Below are 26,094 nucleotides of genomic sequence, written 5' to 3'. Positions count from 1 at the left end.
CCCCATACCCTTTTGTCACATGTACCATTCACGTCAACTACATTCACTGTTCTGGACTTGAAGGATGCCTTCTTCTCCATCCCACTACATGAGAAGAGTCGGAACTTGTTTGCTTTCCAGTGGGAAGACCCAATGGGGCCGCGAACCAGCCAGCTCACATGGGCCGTGGTCCCTCAAGGGTTCATAAGTTCTCCAAGTGAATTCACAAAAGCACTGCAGAAGGACTTGTCAAAATGGTATGCAAAAGGAAGACTGTCCACCTTGTTGGTTTACGTGGATGATTTATTACTGTGCAGTCCGACGGAAGAAACCTGTGTGGAAGACGGGAAACATCTGTTAAATCACCTACATGAGTGCGGATACCGGGTGTTGAAGGAAAAGGTCCAGTGGAATCTGAAAGAAGTAACATATTTGGGATATCAGGTTTCAGCCCAGGGGCGCCGGTTATCCACGGAAAGGAAGCTGGCCATTTGTGCTGTTCCACCACCACAAGACATTAAGACGCTGAGGTCTTTCTTGGGATTGACAGGATTTTGTCGGCAATGGATCCCAGGATACAGCGAGTATGTTGGACCGCTGTACGAATTACTCAAGAAGGACTCTAAGTGGCACTGGACGAAGGAGTGTGAGAAGTCGTTCCAGAAAATAAAGAGTGTCCTGCAACAAGCCCCGGCTCTTGCCCTGCCCAATGGGAATAAGCCTTATAGACTATATATCGCAGAACGAAAAGGCATGGCAATGGGAGTGTTGACACAGAAAATGGGACCAGACCAGCTCCCAGTCGGCTATTATTCATCTAAACTGGATCCAGTGGCCCAAGGATGGCCTGCCTGCTTAAGAATAGTGGCCGCCGCATCTGCGATACTAATAAAGGCCGAAAAGATCATGATGGGTGCGCCAGTAACAGTTTTTGGCCCTCATGACCTTCGTAGGATCCTGGGAGAAACGGCCTCAAAAGTCCTAAGTCCGAGTCGTCAGACACAATATGAACAACAATTGTTGGGCCGGCCAGACCTGACGTTAAAGACTTGTAATGATCTGAATCCAGCAACGCTCTTGCCAGAACCTGGGGAGCTTGAACACGACTGTATCGAAGCCTTGGAAATTACACTGAGCCCAAGAGTTGACTTGACAGATCAACCTATAGAAGGAAGACACTTGTTTATTGATGGAAGCTCTCGCGTAGTTGAGGGCAAACGAAGAACCGGATATGCAGTATGTGAGGACATGAAAATTCTGAAGAGTGCCCCTTTACCCCTGACATATTCGGCTCAAATGGCAGAATTGGTGGCGGCAATAGTTGCTTTGAGAACCATGAAAGGACAAAAAGTAACCATATATACGGACTCCAAGTACGTATTCCAAACGGCCCATGCATTCGCAATGATATGGAAGGAACGGGGATATATAAAAAGCGGAGGACAGCCAGTAGAGCACCGAGAACAGATCATCCAATTTTTGGAGGCCATCCAAGAGCCTAAGAAGGTGGCAATCGTACATGTGTTGGCACATGGAAAAGACAAAAATCCAGTATGGAGACAGGGAAACCAGTATGCCGATCAGAAAGCAAAGGAGGCAGCTCTTGGGGAAATCCCTGACCAAGGAGCACTAGGCGCAATCCAGCTACAACTTCCCCCACAAGCGCCCGAATACTCTCAGAAAGAGGTGCATAGAGCACAGGAGCAAAAGGCTGTCCAGCTAGATAGCGGATGGTGGCAAATGCCAACAGGGCAAGTTATTATTCCAAGGCAACTCCTTCGCCAGTTGGTACAGGATCTGCATGCACAAACGCATCTAGGAGGAAATGCCCTGGGGGACCTGCTGATTCATCAAGTTGTGGCCCCAGGGCTATATGAGACAATAAGAGCAGTGTTAAGTTGTACCACGTGTGCCGCCGTAAATCCCGCTCCAAACCCCCCCGCTCCAATGGGAGGAAGGCCTTGGGCCTATTACCCTTTCCAAAGATTACAGATTGACTTTGCAGAATTGCCCCGTAACCAAGGATACAAATATTTGCTAGTGATTATTGATCAACTGACAGGGTGGCCAGAAGCGTTCCCGACACGTAATACAACTGCAAGCACAGTGGCAAAGATTTTGCTGAAGGAAATCTTTCCAAGGTACTCCTTGCCCGAAACATTCGAATCTGATCAAGGGCCTCATTTCGTGAATCAGATAATTAAGAACGTGAGCTCTGCTTTAGGATTCGAATGGAGGTTACACACCCCGTGGAGGCCTCAGTCATCCGGTCAGGTGGAACGCGCTAACAAAACTATAAAGACTTTGCTAACGAAAATCTGTCACGAGACCTCACTGAAATGGGTGCAAGCGTTGCCTTTGACTCTAACCATTATGCGAAACACGCCAAGGGGAAAGACAAAATTGACCCCGTTTGAGTCCCTTTTCGGATGACCCCCCATTGAGCCTCGACCCCAGACAGAGACGGCATTAAGGACAGGGGATATAGGAATAAAACAAGTGAGAGAATATGTGATTGCCCTGCAGGATGTTCTTTCTTCTATCCACAGGCATGTTCAAGAATTCCAGAGGCTCCCATTGAGTCTGGCTATCCATGACTATCAGCCTGGAGACTGGATCCGGATAAAACAGTGGAAAAAGGAGCCACTTTTACCAACCTGGGGACCAGAGAAACAGATTGCCCTCGTGACGGAGGCGGCAGTAAAAGTATTTGGAAGTGATAAGTGGACCCACGTTTCCCGGATAAAGAGAGCAGTTCAACCTCTTAGTACTCAGGAACCAGAGAAGAGGGTAGCGAAGGACCCTCCAACTGGTGGGGTGAATAATCAAGAACCTGAAGAAAAGTGGTCTTCGAGGGCGGTGCCGGACTCTGACCTGAAACTCACGCTATCCAGAAGACGGGACAGTTTATAATCATGCCTGCTGTATTAACAATTAAGTTGGCAGTGTTATCGTGTTTTCTATGTTTTATGATATTGTTATACATGTATCACCTTCACAACCAGCTCAAAGATGGGCGACCCAGGACTATGAGGTCCACACCTACGATAGAAGGGAAAAATGCATTTGTTGAGCTTGCCAACCAGGTGTCTAAGGTATTCTACCTTAAGAATTGTTGGATATGCGGGAACCCCCAAGGGTTTCCACAGTGGCCTTGGATGGCAATACCCCTAAACCCCAAATGGTTATTAAGCAATCGTAGTGAGGTACACAATGGAACAGGAACCTGGGAAACGAGTCACTGGTGGAAGCTAAATTGGGTTCCTACAGGTCAATATTGTACCTCGCAAAATATTACTAAGGCAGTACAGTGGCTCGGTGATAGTAAATGTAATTGGACTCTTCACTACACTACTCGGCATTATCCAGGACCGGGAGAGACCGTTACTCCTTGCGCCCTGTGGAGTAATAAAACACATGTAGTATTGCAGAATGGTACTTGGGTACCATGTATTCGGATGCAAAGGAAGGGGATAGAGGACACATACTCGTGTCGCACCTATTGGAAAGATTTAACAAAAGAGGGACAGCTCTGTGCCTGGTTTAAAAGTAGTAAGAATCAGTCTCTCCACAGAAAAGAGTGGGCTTGGCACCATTTAAATGGGACAGTAGTGAGTGGATTTCAAAATTATTGGGCAGTTACTAACCATACAAAACCAGGGTGTGTCTGCAAATGGAAAAATGAGACAGAGTTATGGAGATGTACAGTAACTCAAGCTAGCTTAAGCCCTCTTGGAAATGAATCATACTATATCCCATATCAAATGAATGACTCTATGTTCAACAAAGAAGCACTCCCAGCACTAAGAGGTCATCATTGGATTTGTGGTTCCACGGCTTACTCAATTTTGCCGGTAAATTGGACAGGTACTTGTTACCTCGGTATAATACAGCCCATGTATGCGATAAAAGGTGGAAGCCTAAATCCTTTAATTCCAGTATTTGATGAGGAACAGCCTAACAGGGAAGAATGGTCAATAGATACCAGTTTGGCAAAAGGGCAAGATAATGGGTGGGGTGATATGTGGCCACCTGAACGGATCATTGCGACCTATGACCCTGCCTCCTGGGCACAGGATGGCACTTATGGATATAGAACTCCAATTTATATGCTGAATAGATTCGGTTGCAAGCTGTAGTAGAAATAATTACCAATCAGACGGCAAATGCCCTAACGTTGCTTGCTGATCAGTCAACCCAAATGAGAGAGGCAATACTCCAGAATCGATTGGCCCTGGATTATTTATTGGCAAAAGAGGGTGGAGTCTGCAGACTCCTAAACTTAACTGAATGCTGTTTGAGGATAGATAATAATGGAGAAATTGTGATAGACATAGCAAACAGAATAAAGAAGCTAGCACATGTACCGGTACAAACATGGAAGGGAATTGATTTAGGCAACTGGAGTTCTTGGTTTGACTGGTTTGGTGGGATGAAAACACTGATTGTATTAGTTGTTTTGATTTTATTAGGATGTATGCTCTTACCTTGCTTATTACCAATAGTCATGAATGGTATCCGTAGTATAGCTGATAATGCTGCAGCTAGAAGTAGTATGCAAATGTATGGGAAAATCATGTATCAGCGGGTATATGGTGATTCTGAGGTTGAAGAACCCATATAATTTAAAAATTCCATGGGTTCTTAAGGGGGGAGTTGTGAGCAATAAACAATCAATGTTTTTCTGTTGGTATTTACCTTGCTGCTTGTGTAGACTGGCTTTGCCTGTGAAACTGGTTTTGCAGGTTATAAAATGGCGCTGGGCAAGGAGACAACGCCCGAAGGGACAAAGGGTGGAAAAGTGCAAAACAAGCCTTATATGGAAAAGTTTGTGAATGATGAAGTGGGCTGACCAACTGGATAATGTATGCATGATGTATGTGTTGCCAAAGGTATAAAGCCTGGCTGCGTCCAGGGATTGGCAGACTCAGCCTGGTTCGTTTCTCCACTTGCAAGTGTTTCAATAAAACTTGGTTTTGCTTTTAAGTCGTTTCGTCGTTCCTTGAGTAATATTGGAACACGGTACTTGGGAGCAAACTCTCACCTATCAATAAAAGTAATATTGTGGGCGTTTATTACAATTGGGACATCTCAAACTTACAAGTTTAACAACTTTAACTCTCATCTCTTTTCTTGTAGGCAATATATAAAGATTATTGCTGGATGCAAGATAGGCATAGCAAGCATCACTGACCTTTTTCTTTTAAGCTTGTCAAAGGAGTCAAATCTCTTAGGCTGCTCTATAGTCAAATGAACTGTTCTTAAAAACTTTTACCATGAAATTGGACTAAAAAGCATTTTATCATTGGAGATTTGCATACCAAAAAATAGGTGTCAGAAATTGGGGGAAAAGTTAAAAGGTATTGTAAATGTCTGTCTTAGGAAATGGTGAAATGTTAATCTAATCCTTGTAAACATAGTATAAAATTGTAATTTTGATGATACCTGGTTAAGTATTGATAGAAAAAAATCTTAATGTGGTTTCTATGTCTGCATTGGTCAGAGTGGGTTAATTTTAAATGGCAAATTACAGACAATCTGCAGTAAGAGTATCTATAACTACATTCCCTAAGGAGGAAATGCTACTGCTAAAGTACATATAAGTAAAGGGGCTTTAAATTTGCTAGTTTTCATGAGATGAAAAAGGATCAGACTTCATATAATTTCTTCAGTCATTATAAGTAAAACTGAAGCTGAAACACGTGGAGAAGCAATATTACTGAAATATTATATTAGTTTATAAATTTTGTTTTTGTTTTTGTAGTTTCCAGCAGTAACAGATACTTTGAAAGAGAAAAAAAAGGTTTAGTGGATTTTGTCGTAAGGGGAAAAGTTTTGTTACATAATATGGGGTTTTCCAGTTAGTATAGCATTTATGAAAACTGCAAAATGATAAACTGAAACCTTGTATTAGTTTCTACTATTATAGTTAGCAATTAGATTAAAATTACACTTCTAGGTCCAAAAAGGGATGGTGACGGCTGTCTATAGGCCCATGCAAATGTATTACATCTGCCAACTCTTATGCATGACAATAATGTTACACATGTTATTGTAAGTAGCTAGTAAGCAAAGTTTTTATCTATGTTTCTGTTTAAGATCAAGCCATGTCAATCCTTTTTCATCAATGGCTATAATCTTCAGTGCACAAAAATGGTATCATTAAATCTATATAAGAAATAAATAAATGTGTGCTTCTTTCTCTCTCTTTAGGAGGGAAAACAAGATTTCCTCCACACATAGCATGAATGCGTGGAGAGAGTTGTAGAGTTGCGCGGACTAGCCCCAACCACCACTGTCACCCTGCACTGCCACCATGCTTCCACAAGGAGCATCTATCGGACACTAATCTGAAAGAGTTCTCTACACATACAGAGGAACACATGAAGAGCTCTCCTGATTAGTCAATGAATTGCTTCTATTCACTCCTATAAGTTTGTGAGCCAGCCAAAGATCAATGTTATTGGGTGGTCTTATATACACAATTAAATAAAAAGAACAGCAACAAATAAAGTGCTGCATTTGGCGCAAGACTGTCATGAAAGAAAAACCAGTCCCTAATTCTGATGCTCAGAGGTTGAGGTTCTATTGAGAGGAAGTCAATACAACATATAGAAATAGGCACGAAAATAGATTCCAGCTTTATGCGTAGCAAGGATGGCCCTTAGAGCTACCGTTTGCATTATTGCTAAAGTTCTCTGGGCCAGAAAGGCCTGCTCACTGTCCCAGTTTTCCCAGGGAATGTATTTATAGATCAGTTGGATTTATTCCTCCAGCTTTAGATCAGTAACTTTGAGGGCTTTTTAAAAGTGTCAGGTTTTTACAAGAAAGCCGGGGAAATGGCATTTCCAATATAAGAACTAGCTTTTGTTATTTATGAAAAAGAAAAAATATATACATTAGGCATTTATAAATAGTTCTCTGATATAAAATTACTGTGGACTGACTTTGAATATGAAAGGCAATAAAATAGAAAAAGATCTTAATATACCCAGTTGCATATGCATTTTTAAAAAACTTGTTTCACTATTATACCTATATAAATTTACATAGTGAATTCCAGCGACAAACTATCAGACCTATCTGTGCAAATATTTTCCCTGATAATTTTGTATTTATTTATTAATTAAATTTATATCCTGACCTTCCTCCCATAAGGCGTCCAGAGCGGCAAATAAAACACTAAAAACACTCTAAAACAACTTAAAAACAGACTTTAAAATATATTAAAACAAAAATATATTAAAATATATTAAAACAAAGCAAATTTCAACTTCCCCAGTTGTACTTTAATCACATGATTGCACAAGGGAGATTATCCCTCTCCCAGTGCTTTTCTTATTGAAACTGACCATCTAAGCTGTGTTTTGCTCTGGAGGGGACGGGGGGGGGATATACCTTTATCTCCCTCTCTCCCCCAACCAAACAGCAGCTCAAAAGAATGGTTTTGATAATAAAATTACCCCACAGGAAACAAGGTAAGTAGCCCCTCCTGCTCTGTGAAATCATGTATTCCAGGTTGCAACTTCCCGCAATTGCTTTGGGGTCAAAAACACAGCAAACTCTTAGGGGAAAACATCTGTGCAACTGAGCATTAGGTGTAGTCTGACCCTTTCCCTACAGGCATCAAGTAATGACTAGCAAAACAAAGAGATTTCACTTGTCTGCTTGGAATTTGTATTTATTTATGATACAAAATCATCTTTGAGACTGCAAGGGGATTGCATGTTTGAATGGTTCTCTAATTAAAACACTCCCTGCATTTAGAAAACTATCACATCTGGAAAAATGCTAGGCTGTCATGCTGACTCCTGCATGTAGGGAGTTCTTGATTAAGGGGGTGAGGAGCATTCAGATGCTTAAAATGCTATGTATATCTTAAGCAGATACATCAGAAATATGCTACAAATAATGACAATACACAGTTGTAGCGGCAAGATACATCAGTGCTAATGTTTAGAATGGAGATATGAGCAATAATTAAAATTGTTAGTGTGTCCTTTCACTGTTTTATGAAATCAGCTGACAAAGACATGAAATCAACAAACAAAGAGAGACAAATATTGAAATGGAATAAACTACTCTGTGCTGGAATGTAAAGAATCCATTAATTTGAATAGCTAGCAATCCAATTCTACTATGGAAATATGACGTCTGCAGGTACCATAGAGCTGAATGAACAATATACCTACCTGATCATGTCTGGGGGAAGGATTGGCAGGCAGCAACTTTCTGGGTGTGGACTGCTGACAGGGTAGCTCACAAAAGGGTGGCAAAATACGCTCTGGTGGGCTTGATCGTGGTATATTCTGTGTCTTCACAGGGTTACTAATGTCACCTGTGTGATATCGTAGCAATCTTTGTGGATCATTTATCTGCAGACCCATAAAATAATGTATACCAAGTCAATTGTAGTTTAAACACATTTGACATGATGTGGCCAAAGTTAAGCATTTTCAGGCTCCATTGATTTTAGTGAAAGACAGAAAGCAAGGCAAGGGGGTCAGGGGAGGGAGGTAGAGAGAGAGAGGCATAAGTTTAACTCTCCCACTGAAATCAGTGGGACCTAGAATATGTAATTTTGGGTGAATAAGAGCTTAAATAACTGGCCATCTTACCTCCTCCCATATATTACATCTTATTCCTTATTTGATATGTCTATAATAAATAAAATTGTGGCATTCATACTCCAAATATGGTGTCTCCTTATTGCTGACCACAATAACCCTGCTCCCTTGCTTTCTCTCTTTCACTAAAATCAATCCACAATTAGTGGATATAAACACTACTGTTTTCAAGGTTGTTTTGAATTGCCTCTTATTTCCTTTTTAATATGTTCACATTACATTTTCTGAAGCCAAACAATCACCAATTAACAGCTTGCAAAAGCTTACTCAAAAAATACTAATTCTTGGATGTTGGAAAGCATTGCTCCTGTCTGAGATGGCTAGCTGCATTCCAGAATCCAAATGCATTTATTTCTTTTCACTATTTGAAGTCTCCATCTGTTTAGAACTTGGAAACCAAAGTGCATTTTTAGGGCTACATGGTTTTACTTACGTTTCACACACTAATAGTAATACTATTTCACTATTTCAGTATTAGTAATTTCACTATTTCATGACATCACCCCACATAAAAATACTTCAGACACATGTCAGAACCCACCTTATGCGTGTTCACATTTTGTGACTTCTTGACCAGATTTTTACTGAGGGCTGTGGCAGGAACATGATTAGGTTCAAATGAACTGGAAGGCCTTGCTGGACTCACAGACCTGAAATACAAGTATATAAATACTAAGTATCACTTCAAAGTTATACTGCAATACAGGAGTTGTTTACCTTTACTTTCTTTAGTAAACAGTAAAGTAAAATCCATTTAACACACTTGCAAGAATAAAAATAGTGATTTTTTTTTCTTGAGAGTCACTAGTCTGCTAAATTAGCTCTTGCAATCTGTGAAAATGCTGCTTTAAAACACCCATGAGACTCTTCTAATGAATCTGGTGCTTAAGCGTAATGACCTCAGCTATGTATATTGTGGTTCATTCAGTGGATCAGAAACAAAATGCTACTCCATGTTTCAATATTTCAAGCAGGCCAAACTGAAGGAAGTAAAAGTTCCCTTTACTTTTTAATTGCTTATCTCAAAGTAAAATGAAAACATATTAGGGGTATGTCTGAATAACAGATCCCTGTGGTCTTGATTCAGCCTGGTAAGTGTTCTTAGAAAAGAACAAGTATACATGTTATTGAAACAACCCGCTGATATGAGAACCTCACCACTCTGCTAATCTGGCAATGGCCCCCATTTGGTGTATGGGTAAGCAGCAGAGGGTGGAGCCTTTATTTGCCAGGTCCATCCTAGTTTTCAGAGGGGACAGGACAGTCTATCCCATCTCCAGGTAGATTATTAATGGGAAAGTCTTAAGAATCTGCCTGGAAGCACACATTTAAAAATACATCTGAAACTACAGTTAAAAGTATTTACAAGATGGTTTGAGGGTTGCACACTGCCTCCGTTCGCTCTCCCCAATTTTTTTCTTTAAAACCTTTGAAATAGTGTCTCTAGTCATCTACAGCCTGAGAAGCTAGTGCACAGGACTCCTTGCCACCATACACCCAATAAACATAGAGCAAGTTCCCTAGGGAGTGACAGGACTTGATGCCGCTCTATTTTTATTAATGGACTGCCTTCAAGTCGATCCTGACTTATGGCGACCCTATGAATAGGGATTTCATGGTAAGCAGTATTCAGAGGGGGTTTACCATTGCCTCCCTCTGAGGCTAGTTCTCCCCAGCTGGTGAGGGCCTGCTCAGCTTGCCACAGCTGCACAAGCCAGCCCCTTCCTTATCTGCAACTCCCAGGGAAAATTGATTCGCCGATGCAAACATCGGAGGCACCATGTTTTTACTGTACCATTCTGTACCACCCTGGGAGCAGTGGAACATCATCAGTGGGGGGGGGGGGATGGAGGCAGCACACAACTTTCAGACTGTTTTAAGTGTTTTTAAACTCTTTGACTACTTTGTGATGGAATCCGCCAGGCTGCAGATTCTGAAGTGGACCACTGATTCAATCTGTGTCATGATTCACCTGGACTGGAACAGGTGAGCCAACTTTGGAGTTCAAGTAGGGGGAATTCTTCAGATATCCTAGTACAAAGTATGATCTTCTGGTCTACAGCAGACCTTTTAGGAAGAGCTGCCTTTCCACCACTCATCCTTCAAGATTTTTAGACCCCAATGTGTAACAACTTTATGTAGTTTCTATCAAAGTTCATTTTAGAAAACAGGGTAGTTAAATAACATACCTTAGTTTCTCTATTGTAGTCTTCTTATTAATAAAGAACAATCTAATAAAGATCTTCCTTTTGATGTACATAAGTAAACCAGCAACCAGAAGGCATAGGGTGGTTATGAGCAGCCCTATTATTAAACTTCTCTTATCTGGAAACAAACAAACAATCAAACCCAAAATTCTTATGAACAGATCAGTCTGTCCTATGTTTTGTCTGCAGTTATATCTAACCCTCAATTAACACCCCACCCCCCCAGTCTTGTGTTTAACTCAGCTAAGGGCTGATTCTTACATTAGGGGAAGTGGCATTGTTGCTGTATCTCCATCCCATGCTGGTCCAATAATGTTGGAATGCATAAACCATATGAGAGTGTGGGATCACATGCAAGAGCTATGACAAGCTGCCACTTTGACCCCCTGACAATAGTGTTGCTCTTCTCACATGAGTCCATTTCACCATTTCACATTCCTACACTGCTAGGCCAGCGCTGGATAACTCCTTGGGAAAATATTGTGGGGAAATGCCAACCATACTGCTCTATTACAAAAACTGCCCCTGTGTTTCAGCGCTGATACCTTCCACAACTATTCTTGCCCTTCTTTAGACAAAGATGGCTAAAGTATCAGGGCATGCTAATTTGAAATGTAGTTCTAAAAATAAAGCAAGCCACAACATGAAGGCAATCAGTTTCCCTTCTCTAGCTACAGCAAATACCTCACAATACATCCCCCATCACCACCATGAGATAGATTAACATCCTAGTTTCTACATACATTTACTTGGAAATAAGAGATGGTTTACACATGCGTGTACATTGCTTGATTTTTTTAAACTGAAGTTGAGCTAAAAGTTTTCCATAGAATGTCAGGAATAGGTAGGGGTCACAGGAAGACAAGATCCTCCTAACAAATTCTGTTGGTGGGACGGAAATGTTTGAGGGATGAAACTGGGGGTGATGGGGGGGGGAGCACCGCTGCTGTGAACAGCTCTTCTTAGTGGCCAGAAATTGCCATTCTTTCCCTCAAGGCTCAGAACACTAAGTGTAGCTCCAATGGAGTCTTCTGGAGAAAAATGGTGGCCCCCACTGGCAACTGCCATTTTGCCTGAACAGCCCCAGTCATACTGATTCTACATCACTGCACAGAGCAATGGAATAGGCGCAGAGGAAAAGAAAGATACAACCAGGCAACAATGAGTGCGGAAGGGAGAAAGTATACAGCAGGGGAGGCCCAGCAGTGGGAGTAGTCCAAAGGGCCCTCAAAGATGGAGCTGGTCATTGCAGTAGGACTGCTCTGAAATGAGTTTAGTACTATGGCCTAAATTTGCTCATTCTACTCCAGAACTTTGTGTGTATGGTTGTGTGTATGGTTATTATAGCAGAGGTCTCACTCTCTTTTACTGTTCCCCTTTTAGTTACATCTTGCTGTGAAATTGTAATGCTGCTGCATTGTTATGGAAATTATGATGATGTCACAAGCTCAGCATTACAGTTCATTACAGGAACTAGCATGCAGTAAATGCAATCTAATTTACTTTTGAATAGCACTGTTCATACAAAAAGTGATATAATTTCCAAGCCAATCCTAGCTGTACATGTAAATGTAAACTGGATTTTTTCCTCACATTTGTTAAACTAGGAGTTCAACCACATATCTGAGCATGGATTAAAGTTACAAAATGGAAATCAAATCCTATGCAACTTCAGGCACAGATGAACCAGTTCTTAGAGCAGCAAACAGAACAAAGTGAAAGAAAAGTTTTTAGAGGAAAATAAAATCTGATACAATACAGTATAATGAAAGAATGTATACCAGAACTTGCCCACAGGTTATATCACAGAGTTTAGGAAAATAGAAGGTAAAGGATCCTTCTGGAAAAGCGCATGCACACACACAAGTCCTCTGCAGTAAAGCCTTTGGGAAGATTGCTGGGTGACAGACAAGAGACAGCACAGGCTCCATGAGAAAGCTTTGGGCCTAAATCAACTGAAGTCTCATGAGACCTGGGCTTTGGCCCAGAGCTTGTGAGACTGAGTGAGAGAGTGGGAACAAGGCCTGTAAAAGGCCTACACTTTACACAGTCTGTAAAGGCACACACCCATTTGAACAGAGGAGCACACTGGGATCTGGCTGATAGATCTTTATGGGGATTGGGAAATTATGTTTATGCCAGCACTGATTGATTGATGGGCCGGTATGTTTATTTTTTTACACCATTTATAGGCTGCCCTATAATAACGTTGTCAGAGCAGCTCAACAGAAGAAATAAACATTTAAAAATTCAATAACAATAAATGTTCTTTGCCTTCCTTTTTTCTTCTCCCAGGCATTTTAGCATGGGTTTTTAAATTGCTTTTTAAAAATGTGTTTTTAAATTTGTATATTTGTTTTTAATGTTTTTATTTGTTGTAAACTGCCCAGAGAGCTTCGGCTATGGGGCGGTATATAAATGCAATAAATAAATAAGATGTTCCTTACCCTGGGTGAGAAGTGTGTGTGGTAATGCGTGTTATGGAGCTCCTCTGATTTGGGACAAGTTGTTGAAAACACTAAGGCTTGGATGGGCCATCTTGGTTGAGATGGGAGATAGCTGGATACTCACTAGACTACAGCAGCTGAAGAACAAGGCTGCTCAATAGGATAGTGAATGTCTGGGATAATTGGAAAAGTATTAAGTGGTTCAGATGGGGAACCTACCTTGCACTTTCCATTTTTCTGTAATGGGAATGGGTAACAAATAGGGCAGCTATACATCTCAGTCTCCTTGAACATCACTTTAGGAGGATTATGGCCTACAGTTTCCACACTGGTTTGGGTTGATGCATGTACACAGTGTCCCATTTATTTGTGTCTGCCTCCCCCACACATTCCCTTCTGCAAGGATAATCCTTTATTAATTGTGTTCAAGGGCTCCTAAGAGTGATATATCAATAATAAATTTATTGTTAGCCAAAGGCCATGACAAGCTGGAGTGATATACTGATATCAACAATTAATACAAGTGGAAGAAAATTATTGTTGCCATGTGGAGGCAGCTTGGACACCACTACACCGATGGGTGGGATGGTGGGTGGGAGTTAATCCACGTGGTGAGCTAGTATGGAAGAAATGGTTCACTTCATGGGTCAGCCAATATGTGGAAGCACTTCTAAGTTGTCCCCATGTTAAAAGAGTAATCACACAGTTTGCTGTATAAAATTCTATTAAAGAGCAATTTATAATTCATGAAAGTACCGAAAGACTGGAAGAGAAAGCAACTAAAATCCTGATCTTCCAGGACAAAGCCTTTGATGAGGCTGCAAAAAGCACAGCTTTCAACCAGGTTAAACAATTAGCTTGCTGAATAATTATGGGCTTCTTTAAGAGTATGAAACATTGTTTTCTATTATAGCCCAACTATGATTGTTACTACAGTTTGGTAGACACTGAGAAGAATACAAAAATGGCATGTTCCCTGACTTTCACAGAGATTATCAGTGATCTTGCTTGAGTTTCTTCTCACACCATTACACTGCTCACATAAGTTTACTGCTTGCATGAGCAGTTACAATCTGTAAGAGAGCTGACCGAGGTAACAAATGAAGTTCGCAATAGGAGACAATAGGCATCCAGAAATGGACATGAACTTTGGATCCCTCTGTAAACCTGATGCCCAAAGCAAACATCACCATTTGGCTTTTACTTCATAGTAAAACTGACTCTGGAGTTAGTCATTTATTGATATTATTTGTCATTTATTTATTTACAAAATTAACATCTGCTTGATTGTGAGAAACCTCTAAGCGTTTTAACAATACAATTAAAATGATCAATAACAGTTAAAAACAAGCAATTAAAAACTTTTCAAGAAATGATTGAAAAAACGTACAGATTAAAACATTTACTTACCAGATTGTCTAACTGGCCCACTGTCTACACTGCCACCAAATCCGGCCTTGTTGCAAAAGGGAGGAGCCCAGTGGGCCTCACAGTGGCAATTTTTCTTATTGTTGCAGACCTTAACAAAGGAAATACATGTATGAGTGTGGAAAATAGTAAATGAAAATGAGGCTTATCCACTGTCAGTTAGTAAGGTAAATACAAGAATAAGTAAATAAAATAGGTCAACACTTCTTCTTGAAGTTAGGCAGACTGCACTGTTTCATAGGTATTTTGTTAAAAATGTATTTCTTAATGGAATTAAATAGTCAACTACAGAATTAAAAAGCAATGGTGGAACTCCAGTAATGTAGGCCCAGGATGGTTTGAACAGCATTTTCTATGTGCCAGCAGTTAAAGGAAAATGAAGACAACTTGTTTTCTGTTTGGAAGTTGCAACTTCAGCCATAGTGATATGACTGTCAGTGCTGTCAGTAGCACTCTGCCAGGGAGGAAGATGCAAGGAGAAGCAGTTAGTTTTTCAGGGAGAATACTGTCCCCCTAGAGTACTACTTGTATTATACAGCCACAAGAGTGACTGTGTACTATAGCCAGCATCGATTTTTCACATTCCGCAATGTTAAAGTGAAAATACCCCCCATGCCATTCTGATGCTTCCCATAAGCTCATTTCAAAACAAAACCTTACAACACTTACAGTCCTGAACTCAGAAAGGCTTGCTTAACAACCGTCTAAGTTAATACTTAAGTTAATACTTAATCTCTGTTACGAACAGGCCTTGGGGTAAAACTACTGGATCTCAAGAATAAACAGGCTGTATCAGACCTATCATATCTCGCCACAGGCCCTTTCCTCACTAAACAACAGAACGAGACTAAGGGACGCAATTATTCAATCTGGAGCCTACATTGATAGATTGGCTATCATAAACTCAAAATTCTCCAAATGGTACTGGATATATAAACATGATGCTCTTACAGCAACATATTTGGCTCAGCCTATATCAGTAAACCATGCTGAATGCAGTAATGGATGGCCGCTATTCCCAAACACCTTGGCACCAGCGCTTTTGTATATGTGGTGCATTGGAGGTGGAAGATCTGCCCCATTACTTATTGGCCTGCCCACTGTACTCCCATCCACGAGCCAAGTACCTAAAAGACCTGCTGGCTCATCCACACTTAGCGCAGGACCATCACAAAATATATCACCTTATGTCCGATATGGACTCTTCTATAACATATAGGGTTTCGCTGTTTGCCTTGGCCGCTCAAAAGATCCGCGCAAAGCTCAAGTTAGAGACTGTAAATAATTGATGGGCGAAGTTAAGGGGTGAACATTTACCATTATAAATTGAGTCCTGAAGGAAAGCATTACTCTCAGGACATTTTATTTTATGGTTTTATGGTTGAATGAATTTTAACACCCTAGTAACGACACGTAATGGGACGTGGGTTTTAATAGAGATAACTTGGTATCAGATTTTAAGTGTCAAAAATTTTACTGTAAAACTTGTTCTGGTTATGCGATGGCCTATGGCTAAGCAATAAAGTCGATACATACATTTCTACAACAACCCTCTAGATTTTCACGGTGATACACAAAACAGTCAGAGAGAATTAAGAGTTCAAAGTGCATAAAGAGAGAGAGAGAAAAACAGACCCCTTTTGGACTTCTTTCTGTCAGAGCTCATAATCTGTTGAAATTAATTAAAAATGAGCCATGTTCACATTGTACCTGTAATCCTATTACTGACCTTGCCCCATACCCTGACCTTCATCTTCTGCAGTTTAAATGTTAAAAAAAAATGCCTGGCTGATTTTTAATTAATTTAAGAAATTTTGGCTGGCCCCCTATGATAATGCGGGGCATGCTCAGTAAGAACCAACTGTCGGTGTTCTAAAAGCCAGACTCACAGCTGCTTGGCTTCCCTAATCAGGGGGCCACATCCACGACAGACCTTTATTTCACTTGAGACTGTCATGGCTTCCCCCAAAGAATTGTGGGAAGTTTTGTTTGTGAAGGGTGCTGAGAGGTAACTCTATTCCCCTGACAGAGCTCCAGTGGCCAGAGTGGTTTAACAGTCAGCCGCTCTGATTGAAGGTCTGTGAGGGGAACAGAGCATCTCCTAGCAACTCTCAGCATTCTTCACTAACTAAACATCCCAGGATTCTTTGGGAGAAGCCATGGCTGTGTAAAGTGAAATAAAGTTCTCATGTGGATGTGGCCAGGGGCAGCTTTGGTTTAAATTTGGGTGGGAGGCTACATGTACATATGGAATAAAAAGGTGGGGAGAACGCTGAAAAATAATGATACTGTTCACAATGTTTTCATTTAGGAAAGGGGCTTCCCCTGTGCCGAGCGCCCACCCACCCAATCTCCTGTCCTGCCCCTCCCCCTACTGTCCTCCTCCCCTCCCTGCCCATCCCCTTTGTCAGTTTTACCTATCCTAAGCATGATTGCACAGGAGTAAATTCCACTGAACTCAATAAGCATGCAAATAATCAAACCTGCCCTCCCTCCCTCCTCCCTCCCTCCTCCCTCCCATCACCTCCCTTTTGCCCCTTCACTCCCCTTCTTTCCCCCTCACCCCTCCTTCCTCCTTCCCTCTCCTCTCCCCTCCCCTCCCCTCCCCTCCCCTCTCCCCTATGGTCAGTTTTACTTACCCTAACCATGATTGCATGGGAGTAAATCCTATTAATCTCCATAGGTGTGCTAATGATCAGACCTGTCTTTCCCCTCCTTCCCCTCTCCCTTCTCCTCGCCTCGCCTCTTCCTTTTTCTGCCTCCCCTGCCCACTCCAGCCCTCCCTCCCTCCCTCCTCCCCCCCATGGTCAGTTTTACCTATTCTAAGCATGATTGCACAGGAGTAAATCCCACTCAATAAGCATGCAGATGATCAATCCATTCTGAGCAAACTTGCACAGGATCCCATTTCTTACCTCCTGGATTAAAAAGCAGAGAAATTCACTAATAGGCAAAAAAATCTTGTGGTTTAAGATGTACCTATAGCCAACAGATATTTCTAACAAACTTTAAAAGGCAGAAAAATTGGGCAGCTATAGTGAATGTACCAAGGGAGCAGGAGACCGGACCTCCTCTCTGAGATATTGTACTGACCTACAAATTTGTACAAATGCAAACACAATTTGGGTTGATCTTTCACAGTTCAATCCACTTCCTGTGTAGCTTGGAAGAATGTGGTAACATGTGCCTCTGAGCATATGGTGAGTGGTGGCAACACCTGCAATCAGCCCAAATAATAGAAAGAAGACATGTGCTGTGCTGGTCTTGTTTTAGGAGGGAGGAAGTAACAATATTAAAACAGTTGATATAGTTCAGATAGTCACTTTAATTATGTTTGATTTACCTTGCAATTTTAGTGAAGTAAATCATTTTCTTTTGCTTCTGTTACTGTGAATATATGAAGTAAAGCAACATTTTGCAACACACACAAAAAAGCTCCAAAAACAATTGTGGAATAATGGCACTGACTATTCTGCAGAATAGTTTCCAGTGGACATCAGGAGTGTCTCAGTTTGCACAAGATAAAACAGTGGGAGGTGAAATATATTCCAGCAAAATTCTAGTTGTGCTCTATGTTTTTAATTGACCATGCCCACCTTTCTTTAAGTGGAGTAGTTTAAGCATAGCAGGCTGAAAACACGCATCTTGGGCAGGCCAAGTTTGTTTTTTCCAACAGCTAGAGTTATTGCTTAAGTAGCAACATATTGTAATCAGTCTGATTTTGCATCAAACTGCAGTTTCAGATTCAACTGTTAATGCACCCAAAATAGAAATAGAACATAACCTCCAATTTGAAACACAAAAAGGCTGTCTTCACCATCATATGACACTGACCAATAAAAAGGCTTTGACATTAATAAAAATAAATTTGACACAGATTTCTAGGATGAATAATAAGAGAAATATAATTTTCTAGGTTAGATTCTTTGTAGAAACAGTAGTAACAAAGGAAAGAAGCAAAGTAAAACCACCAACAAGCATACAAAAATGTAATTCTCCATCTTTGGAGATGGCAGGTATTGCCACCACTCACCATATGCTCAGAGGCACACATTACCAAATTCTTCCAAGCTACTCCGGAAGTGGATTGGACTGTGAAAGACCAATCCAAATTGTGTTTGCATTTGTACAAATTTGTAGTTTGTATTTTTACAAATTTGTAATATCTCAGAGAGGAGGTCAGGTCTCCTGTTCTCCTGCTGCATTCTCTATAGCTGCCCAATATCCCTGCTTTTAAAAGTTTGATAGAAATATCTGTTGACTATAGGTATGTTCTTAAACCACAAGGTTTTTTTGTGTATTAGTGAACTGATAATAACTTTTAAAGGGTTGTCTATTGTCTTTATGCCATGCCTACTTGCCTACTATTTCCTCAGTCCAGTGTAGAAAATACATATTTAAAGATTGTAAAAAAGCCACTCAGTAGACAATCAAGTGAGACTTAAATCCAACCAATAGAGAAGTGGTGTTTCTACTGGCCTCACAATATTCAGGAATTGACAGCAAGAACAGTTAAATTATTGGAGGTAGTCTGAATGTCTTCAGGGATGCACAGCACTTGTGCACAGAGCTGGCAGCTGAGTTTAACATTAAGAGGGTTAACATTATCAATTACTGGAGTGAAACCACGGTCACATTCACACCACACATTTATTCCACTATTATTCCACTTTAAACAGTCATGGCTTCCCCCAAAGAATCCTGGAAAGTGTTGTTTGGGAATGGTGCTCAGAGCTGTTAGGAGGCTCCTATTCTCCTCACAGAGTTACAATTCCCAGAATGGTTTAACAGCTAGTCCCTCTTTCTACAGAACTGTGGGAAGCCATGACTGTTTAAAGTGGAATAATAGTGGAATAAATGTAGTATGAGACAGCCGGTGTGGTGTAGTGGCTAACGTACTGGACTACGACCTGAGAGACCAGGGTTCGAATCCCCACATAGCCACGAAGCTCATTGGGTGACCTTGGGCCAGTCACTGCCTCTCAGCCTCAGAGGAAGGCAATGGTAAACTCCCTCTGAATACCACTTACCATGAAAACCCTATTCGTAGTGTCGCCATAAGTTGGGATCGACTTGAAGGCAGGCCATTTCCATTTTCAAATGTAGTATGAATGTGGCCCACATCATTCATAACATTAATACATTGTATGGTCAATTTTAAGATCTTCTGTAGGCGCCCCTGCCACTTGAGTTGAGACAGATGGCTTCCAGAGAGAGAAGCCAAAACAAAGGGTAGTATTCAACATAGTGCTAAGCCGATAGTTTCATCAATGCAAGAATTTTTCCTTGTGTGATGTAGCATTCTCCGCCTCTCCTGTCCCCACCTTAAATCTATTCTCAGAGCAGATTTGGGGATGGTGCAGGGCACGCATGGGAGGAGGGGAGAACCCTATCACACTTGTGCAATCAGAAAAAGTTTGTTGAATACTGCCCCAAATTCCCAAGCTTTCAACACAGTTTTAATCCTGCTTGCTTATTATGTTGTTTTTGAGATCTTCCTGTCTTTTTAGTCTATTATGCTGGTTAGATTTATCTTTTAATTGTTTGATTGCATTTTTTATGTAAACTGCCTTGGCAACATATTGGAAGAGCAGTATGTGTGTATGTATGTATAAATAAATAAATAACATTGTTTGTTTTTTAATTAGAAGAAAAAACCTTCCTAAACGGTTTTTTTTTTTTAAATCTTGGTTTGGTTACAAAACTCAGAATTGAGACCAAACACAATCCGTCATATTTGAAACATTAACAGGAAGTTCTTGAATTAGTGTTATGCTCAAAATAATGTAAAAGGGAATCAAATTCTATTTTTTTTACCACAAAACATTAATTTTTAGAATGATAAAGACAGTGTAAACCTAGATGTTTCTTTGTTCAATAAAAACCACATTTCCTTTCTTGGACACTGAAAAGGGCACTGAAAATTGATCTCTTTGGAAGGACATTTGACATATATACTTTGACATATATATTACAAAGAGTCATAGTTTTCAAAAGCTGTAACCAATGAATTATTTATTGCACAGATGGGTGTCGACTGATTGTAAAAAATTGGATCCGTAATACTTACTCCACGTCCATGACATTTTGTTGCACATTCATGAACACCAAATACACTGGTATTTTGGCAGTGGCGGTTGAGGCAGATCTATAAAATGAGAAAAGAGGAGCAAACTTGGCATTGCCAGAGAATATCTGTGGTGTATGTATCAAACTATGTTGTGCATATTTTTCTTTTTTTATGTGCTGTGTTTCTAATTCAACTTTCCAGGAATACTTAAAACAGCCTACCTATTCTGGTTATGATTTCAAGCTAAAGATTCATTTTATACAGTTGTAAAGAATAACTGGTACGACTTTTATTTAACAATTATACCACACCAACAGTATGCTACTAGAATAACACAGTAAAGTCATAATAATTCAATATTAAAAGCTGTTGTTCAATAACAAGCCACAATGAAAAGGTCAAATCTCTCTAGATATCACATCATAAGATGGCCACTTTTAGACTATGTACTCTATGGTCATCCCAATGCATTCAATAGAACATGTGCCAGATATTTTAAGTTGGAAAAAGAGGCATGCCAATACTCTTGTTCATTTGTTTGAAGTTACTAAGAATGAAGACAGACCGTAATATTTAAAAAGAACTCAAAGGGTGTTCCTAAACTCACATTGTAAGCTCAACTTTGTATATTGTATGATAGATATTTTATCTCTCCTTGCCTCAGGTGGGCTGTTTCTCTCTTTTTAAATGCCATATTAATTGATATATTCATCTTTCACCTTATTTTTTTTAAAATGGAAAGACTTTAAGATAGTAGCCAAACTGGTAAGGGGTCTGGGGCAGAGAGGTATCACATATATCAGTGGACATCAGCAGTCACCTTCAGCTGCAAGCTTGCAGAACCATATTTTTGTACAGTTTGATCTTGAAGTTTTTGAACTGAATGCAGTGAAGATACTTCCAAACCAGTCGCACTACTCTAAAAATGTTAATATTGCCTTCACTGCTACAGTTTTAGGTGGATAACGAAGAAAAATGGCAAAAAGGTAAATTTATATATATATATATATGTTTTTACTCTGATCCATTTAGGCTGTCTGATCACTGTAAATGGATCTATCACTATGGTTTTGCTTAAAAGCGTTACTGGACTGAAATAAAGAAACAAAAAAAAACCTTAATGTTTCTTTAATGGCTTTAGGAATAATAATAAGAAATTCACCTGCAGAAGGTGGAGTTCTCAGACTGGTGTGTGTATGCAAATGTGTGTGTGAAAAAGATCAGTATGTAGTTGTGAATTGAGAGAGAAGGAGTGCTACTTGTATCTTTTTAAATTAAGCAGATATTTGAAAGACATTGTAAGTTCCACTCTATTGCTTTCTCATCCAAAGGAAATTAAACCAACAGCACTGTCCCTGGAACCTCTCATCAGTTGGGGAAGAAATGGGAAGCATGTGTCAACCTTGGGCAGCGTTCATCTTTCCTTGATGGAGGAGTGGGTATATCCTAGTTCTCCAACACAGGTACAATATTATCTATCAGCTGGGAGCTTCACACCCATGTCCAGTTCCTGCTCATGTAATTTCTTACTTAAAGAAAAAAAAGGAGGGGAGAGATATTGTGAAAGTGCTCACCTCATACATTACATCATTTGCATTGTTGAAAGCAGGTTGAGTGCCTGCCCACCACTATGTGAAGAGAAGTGTCTAGGTAACATGTTCAGCTGGGGCCCAATTGTCATAGTTGCTAAGAAAATCTCAGATGCTATTTGGAAGTATCTCAGCAAGTGGATAGAAATCTGTGATGTTCCATATTTCTGTGTAAACAATTGTTGTGGATTTATTTCAATGTTTATGGTAAGTGCAATTTTAATAGGTTGAGTATGGAAACTAGTGAGAGTTGGGAGGGGGGAATGAGAGTATGGAATGTTGGTGAATGCTGTGTGTGATTGGCTGGGTGAATGTGGAATGACTGATTATACAGCCACGAGAGTGGCTATATACTATAGTCAGAGTGGATTTTTTGCATTCCGCAATGTTAAATTGAAAATACCCTCCCATGCCATTCTGATGCTTCCCATAAGCTCATTACAAAACAAAACGTTACAAAACTTATAGTCCTGAACTCAGAAAGGCTTGCTTAACAACCCTCTCAATTTTCATGGTGATACACAAAACAGTCAGAGAGAACTGAGAGTTCAAAGTCTAAAAAGAGAGAAAAAAATCCCAGAGCCCTTTTGGACTTCTTTCTGTTCTCATAATCTGTTGAAATTCATTAAAAATGAGCCATGTTCACATAGTACCTGTAATCCTATTACTCACCTTGCCCCATACTCTGACCTTCATCTTCTGCAGTTTAAAAGTTAAAAAAATGCCTGGCTGAATTTTAATTAATTTAAGAAACTTTGCATTGAACTGAATGATAGTGTTGGGCATGCTGAGTAAGAACCAACTGTCAGTGTTCTAAAAGCCAAACTCACAGCTGCTTGGCTTGTCTAATCAGGGGGCCACACCCACACCAGACTTTGATTTCACTTGAGACAGTCATGGCTTCCCCCAAAGAATCCTGGGAAGTGTAGTTTGTGGAGGGTGCTGAGAGGAGAATCCTATTCCACTGACAGAGCTCCAGTGGCAGAGTGGTTTAACAGTCAGCCACACTCTGATTGAAGGTCTGTGAGGGGACAGGGTGTCTCCAAGCAATTCTCAGCACACTTCACTAACTACACTTCTCAGGATTCTTTGAGAGAAGCCATGACTGTCCAAAGTGAAATAAACGGCTGATGTGGATGTGGCCAGGGACAGCTTCTGTTTAAATTTGGGTGGGAGGCTACATGTGCCTGCTGCAGAATAAAAAGGTGGGGGAAATGCTGAACAGCAATGATACTGTTCACAATGTTTTCCTTTCCTTCCCCAGTGCCCACCCACCCAATCTCCTCCCCTCCCCCTCCTCCTACCCTTCCTGCCCCTCCCCTGGGTCGGTGTTGGACTATGACCTGGGAGACCAGGGTTCAAATCCCCACATAGCCATGAAGCTCACTGGGTGACCTTGGGCCAGTCACTGCCTCTCAGCCCCAGAGGAAGGCAATGGTAAAACCACCTCTGAATATCGTTTACCCTGAAAACCCTATTCATACTGTCGCCATCAGTCTGGATCGACTTGAAGGCAGTCCATTTCCATTTTCAAACATGATTGCGCAGAAATAAATCCCATAGAACTCAAAAAGTATGCAAATGATCAAACCCACCCTCCCTTCTCCCTCCTATCCCCTCCCTCTTGCCCCTTCCTTCCGCCTTCCATTGCCTCTCCCTCCCCATCCCCTTCCAATCCCCTCCTTCTCCTTCCCCTTCCCCCTCCTCCTCTCCATGGTCAGTTTTACCTGTCTTAAGCATGATTGCATGGGAGTAAATCCCATTGAACTCTATAAGCATGCAAATGATCAAACCTGCCCTCCTCTCCCCCTTCCTTTGCCCCCTTCAATCTGCTCCTGCCACTTCCTGCTCCCCCTTGTCCTCCCCCATGGTCAATTTTAACTATCCTAAGCATGACTGCATAGGAGTAAATCTCATTGAACTCAATAAGCATGCAAATGATCAGACCTTCTCTCCCTCTCCTCTCCCTTCCTCCTCCCCTCCCCTCTTCCTCCTCCTCTGCCCACTCCAGCCCTCCCTCCCCCCCAGTCAGTTTTACTTATCCTAAACATGATTGCACAGGAGTAAATCCCACTGAACTCAATAAACATGCAAATGATCAAACCTGTCCTTCTCCTTCCCTCCCTCTCCAGCCTGCTCCAATCCTCCTCCTTCCCCCTGCCCTTCCTTCTCTTCCTCCTCCTCCCCTCCCCATCCCCTGTGGTCATTCACCTATTCTAAGCATGATTGCAGGGCAGTAAATCCCACTAAACTCAGTAAACATGCAAATGATCAATCGATTCTCAGCATACTTGCACAGGATCCCATTTTTTACCTCCAGGATTAAAAAGCAGGGAAATTCACTAATAGGTTTAAGAACGTACCTATAGCCAACAGATATTTCTATCAAACTTTAAAAAGCAGGGGAATTGGGCAGCTATAGCGATTTCCTTTGCAATTTTAGTGAAGTTTCCTATAGGAAATTATTTTCTTTTGTTTCTATTTCTGTGAATATGTGAAGTACAGCAACACTTTGCAAAATTTACACTAAAAAAACTCCATTCTGCAGAATAGTCTCCAGTGGACATGAGTGTTGCAGTTTGCAAAAGATAAAACAGTGGGAGGTTAAATATATTCTAGCAAAATTCTACATGTGCTCTATCTTTTAATTGACAGTGCCACCTTGGCTTAAATGAAGTAAATCAGACATATTTATAGTGACCATCTGAACTATATCAACTGTCTTAATAAAGTTGCTTCCTCCCTGCTAAAACAAGATCAGCACAGCACGTCTTCTTTCTATTATTTGAGCTAATTGCAGGTGTTGCCACCACTCACCATATGCTCAGAGGCACATGTTACCAAATTCTTCCAAGCTACACAGCAAGTGGATTGGACTGTGAAAGACCAACCCAAATGGTGTTTGCATTTTGACAAATTTGTAGGGCAGTACAATATCTCAGAGAAGAGGTCAGGTCTCGTGCTCCACTGGTGCATTCACTATAGCTGCCCAATTTCCCTGCTTTTTAAAGTTTGATAGAAATATCTGTGGGCTATATGTACTTTCTTAAACTGCAAGGGTTTTTTTGCCTATTAGTGAATATATATGTGAAAGGTTTGACAGTTGACAGTTGGATAGGGACTGAAGCTGGAGAGGGATAAAGTTTTGGAGGGAGAGGGCTGCAGGGTATGTGTGGTTGTGAAGGGATTGTAGAGGGTTATATAGGCAGGTTAATATTATTTGACAATACAGTAAAGACTGTTGGAACTGTGTAAGTAAAGAACATATTTAGAAACCACATGTAAACAATCTTGCTTAAGAAACATCTATTAAACAAATAAACTTATTTGTTCTTTTAAAACATGCCTATTCTTGGCCAGCTATTACAAGAATAAAAGGATAGCAAAATAAAAACAAAAAGGGGGAAACAGTATCCATGGTGGCAGTGAAGTACCTGAGAAAGTAACTGTAGCAGGTTACAGAGGACCAACCCAGGGCTGTTATCTTTGAGAGTCATAAATATACACAGGGAGGTTGAGGCTTCACTGGAAACCTGGATGTCTATATCAAGGGCTGGGGAAAATAGGCAGAGACCCTAACAGCAGCTTCATTATAAAGGATGGTGGAAGAAAAGGGGAACCACATCTTCCTCTGCTAAAGGTGGAGAGTTTGTAGGGTGGTGACATGACAGGATTCAAATTGTATGCTGTATGCAAACTGCAAAAAGGAGGGGAACCCTTTTCAGCCAAAGGGTCACATTCCCTCAT

At 40.8% G+C, this 26,094-nt stretch overlaps 1 protein-coding gene across 6 annotated transcripts in view; it reads right to left on the bottom strand.

Moving 5' to 3' along the window:
- Window positions 1-26,094, bottom strand: part of ADAM12 (ADAM metallopeptidase domain 12) — a 396,536-nt gene that overhangs the window by 14,798 nt on the left and 355,644 nt on the right. For 5 of the 6 annotated variants that reach the window (XM_061635685.1, XM_061635687.1, XM_061635688.1 and 2 more), the window contains 5 exons: window positions 20,759-20,836; window positions 14,671-14,779; window positions 10,796-10,931; window positions 9,148-9,256; window positions 8,172-8,354 (listed from right to left, as the gene is read on the bottom strand). In XM_061635685.1, the coding sequence (XP_061491669.1) occupies window positions 8,172-8,354; window positions 9,148-9,256; window positions 10,796-10,931; window positions 14,671-14,779; window positions 20,759-20,836 (615 nt within the window). The remainder of the gene's footprint in view (window positions 1-8,171; window positions 8,355-9,147; window positions 9,257-10,795; window positions 10,932-14,670; window positions 14,780-20,758; window positions 20,837-26,094) is intronic. The other variant, XM_061635689.1, reaches the window with a different exon arrangement.

Source organism: Rhineura floridana, chromosome 7, assembly GCF_030035675.1.
Source record: "Rhineura floridana isolate rRhiFlo1 chromosome 7, rRhiFlo1.hap2, whole genome shotgun sequence".
In the NCBI taxonomy this organism is placed as follows: domain Eukaryota; kingdom Metazoa; phylum Chordata; class Lepidosauria; order Squamata; family Rhineuridae; genus Rhineura; species Rhineura floridana.
The sequence above is the reverse complement of the archived record's forward strand: the minus strand, read 5'-3'. Positions and strand labels throughout refer to the sequence as shown.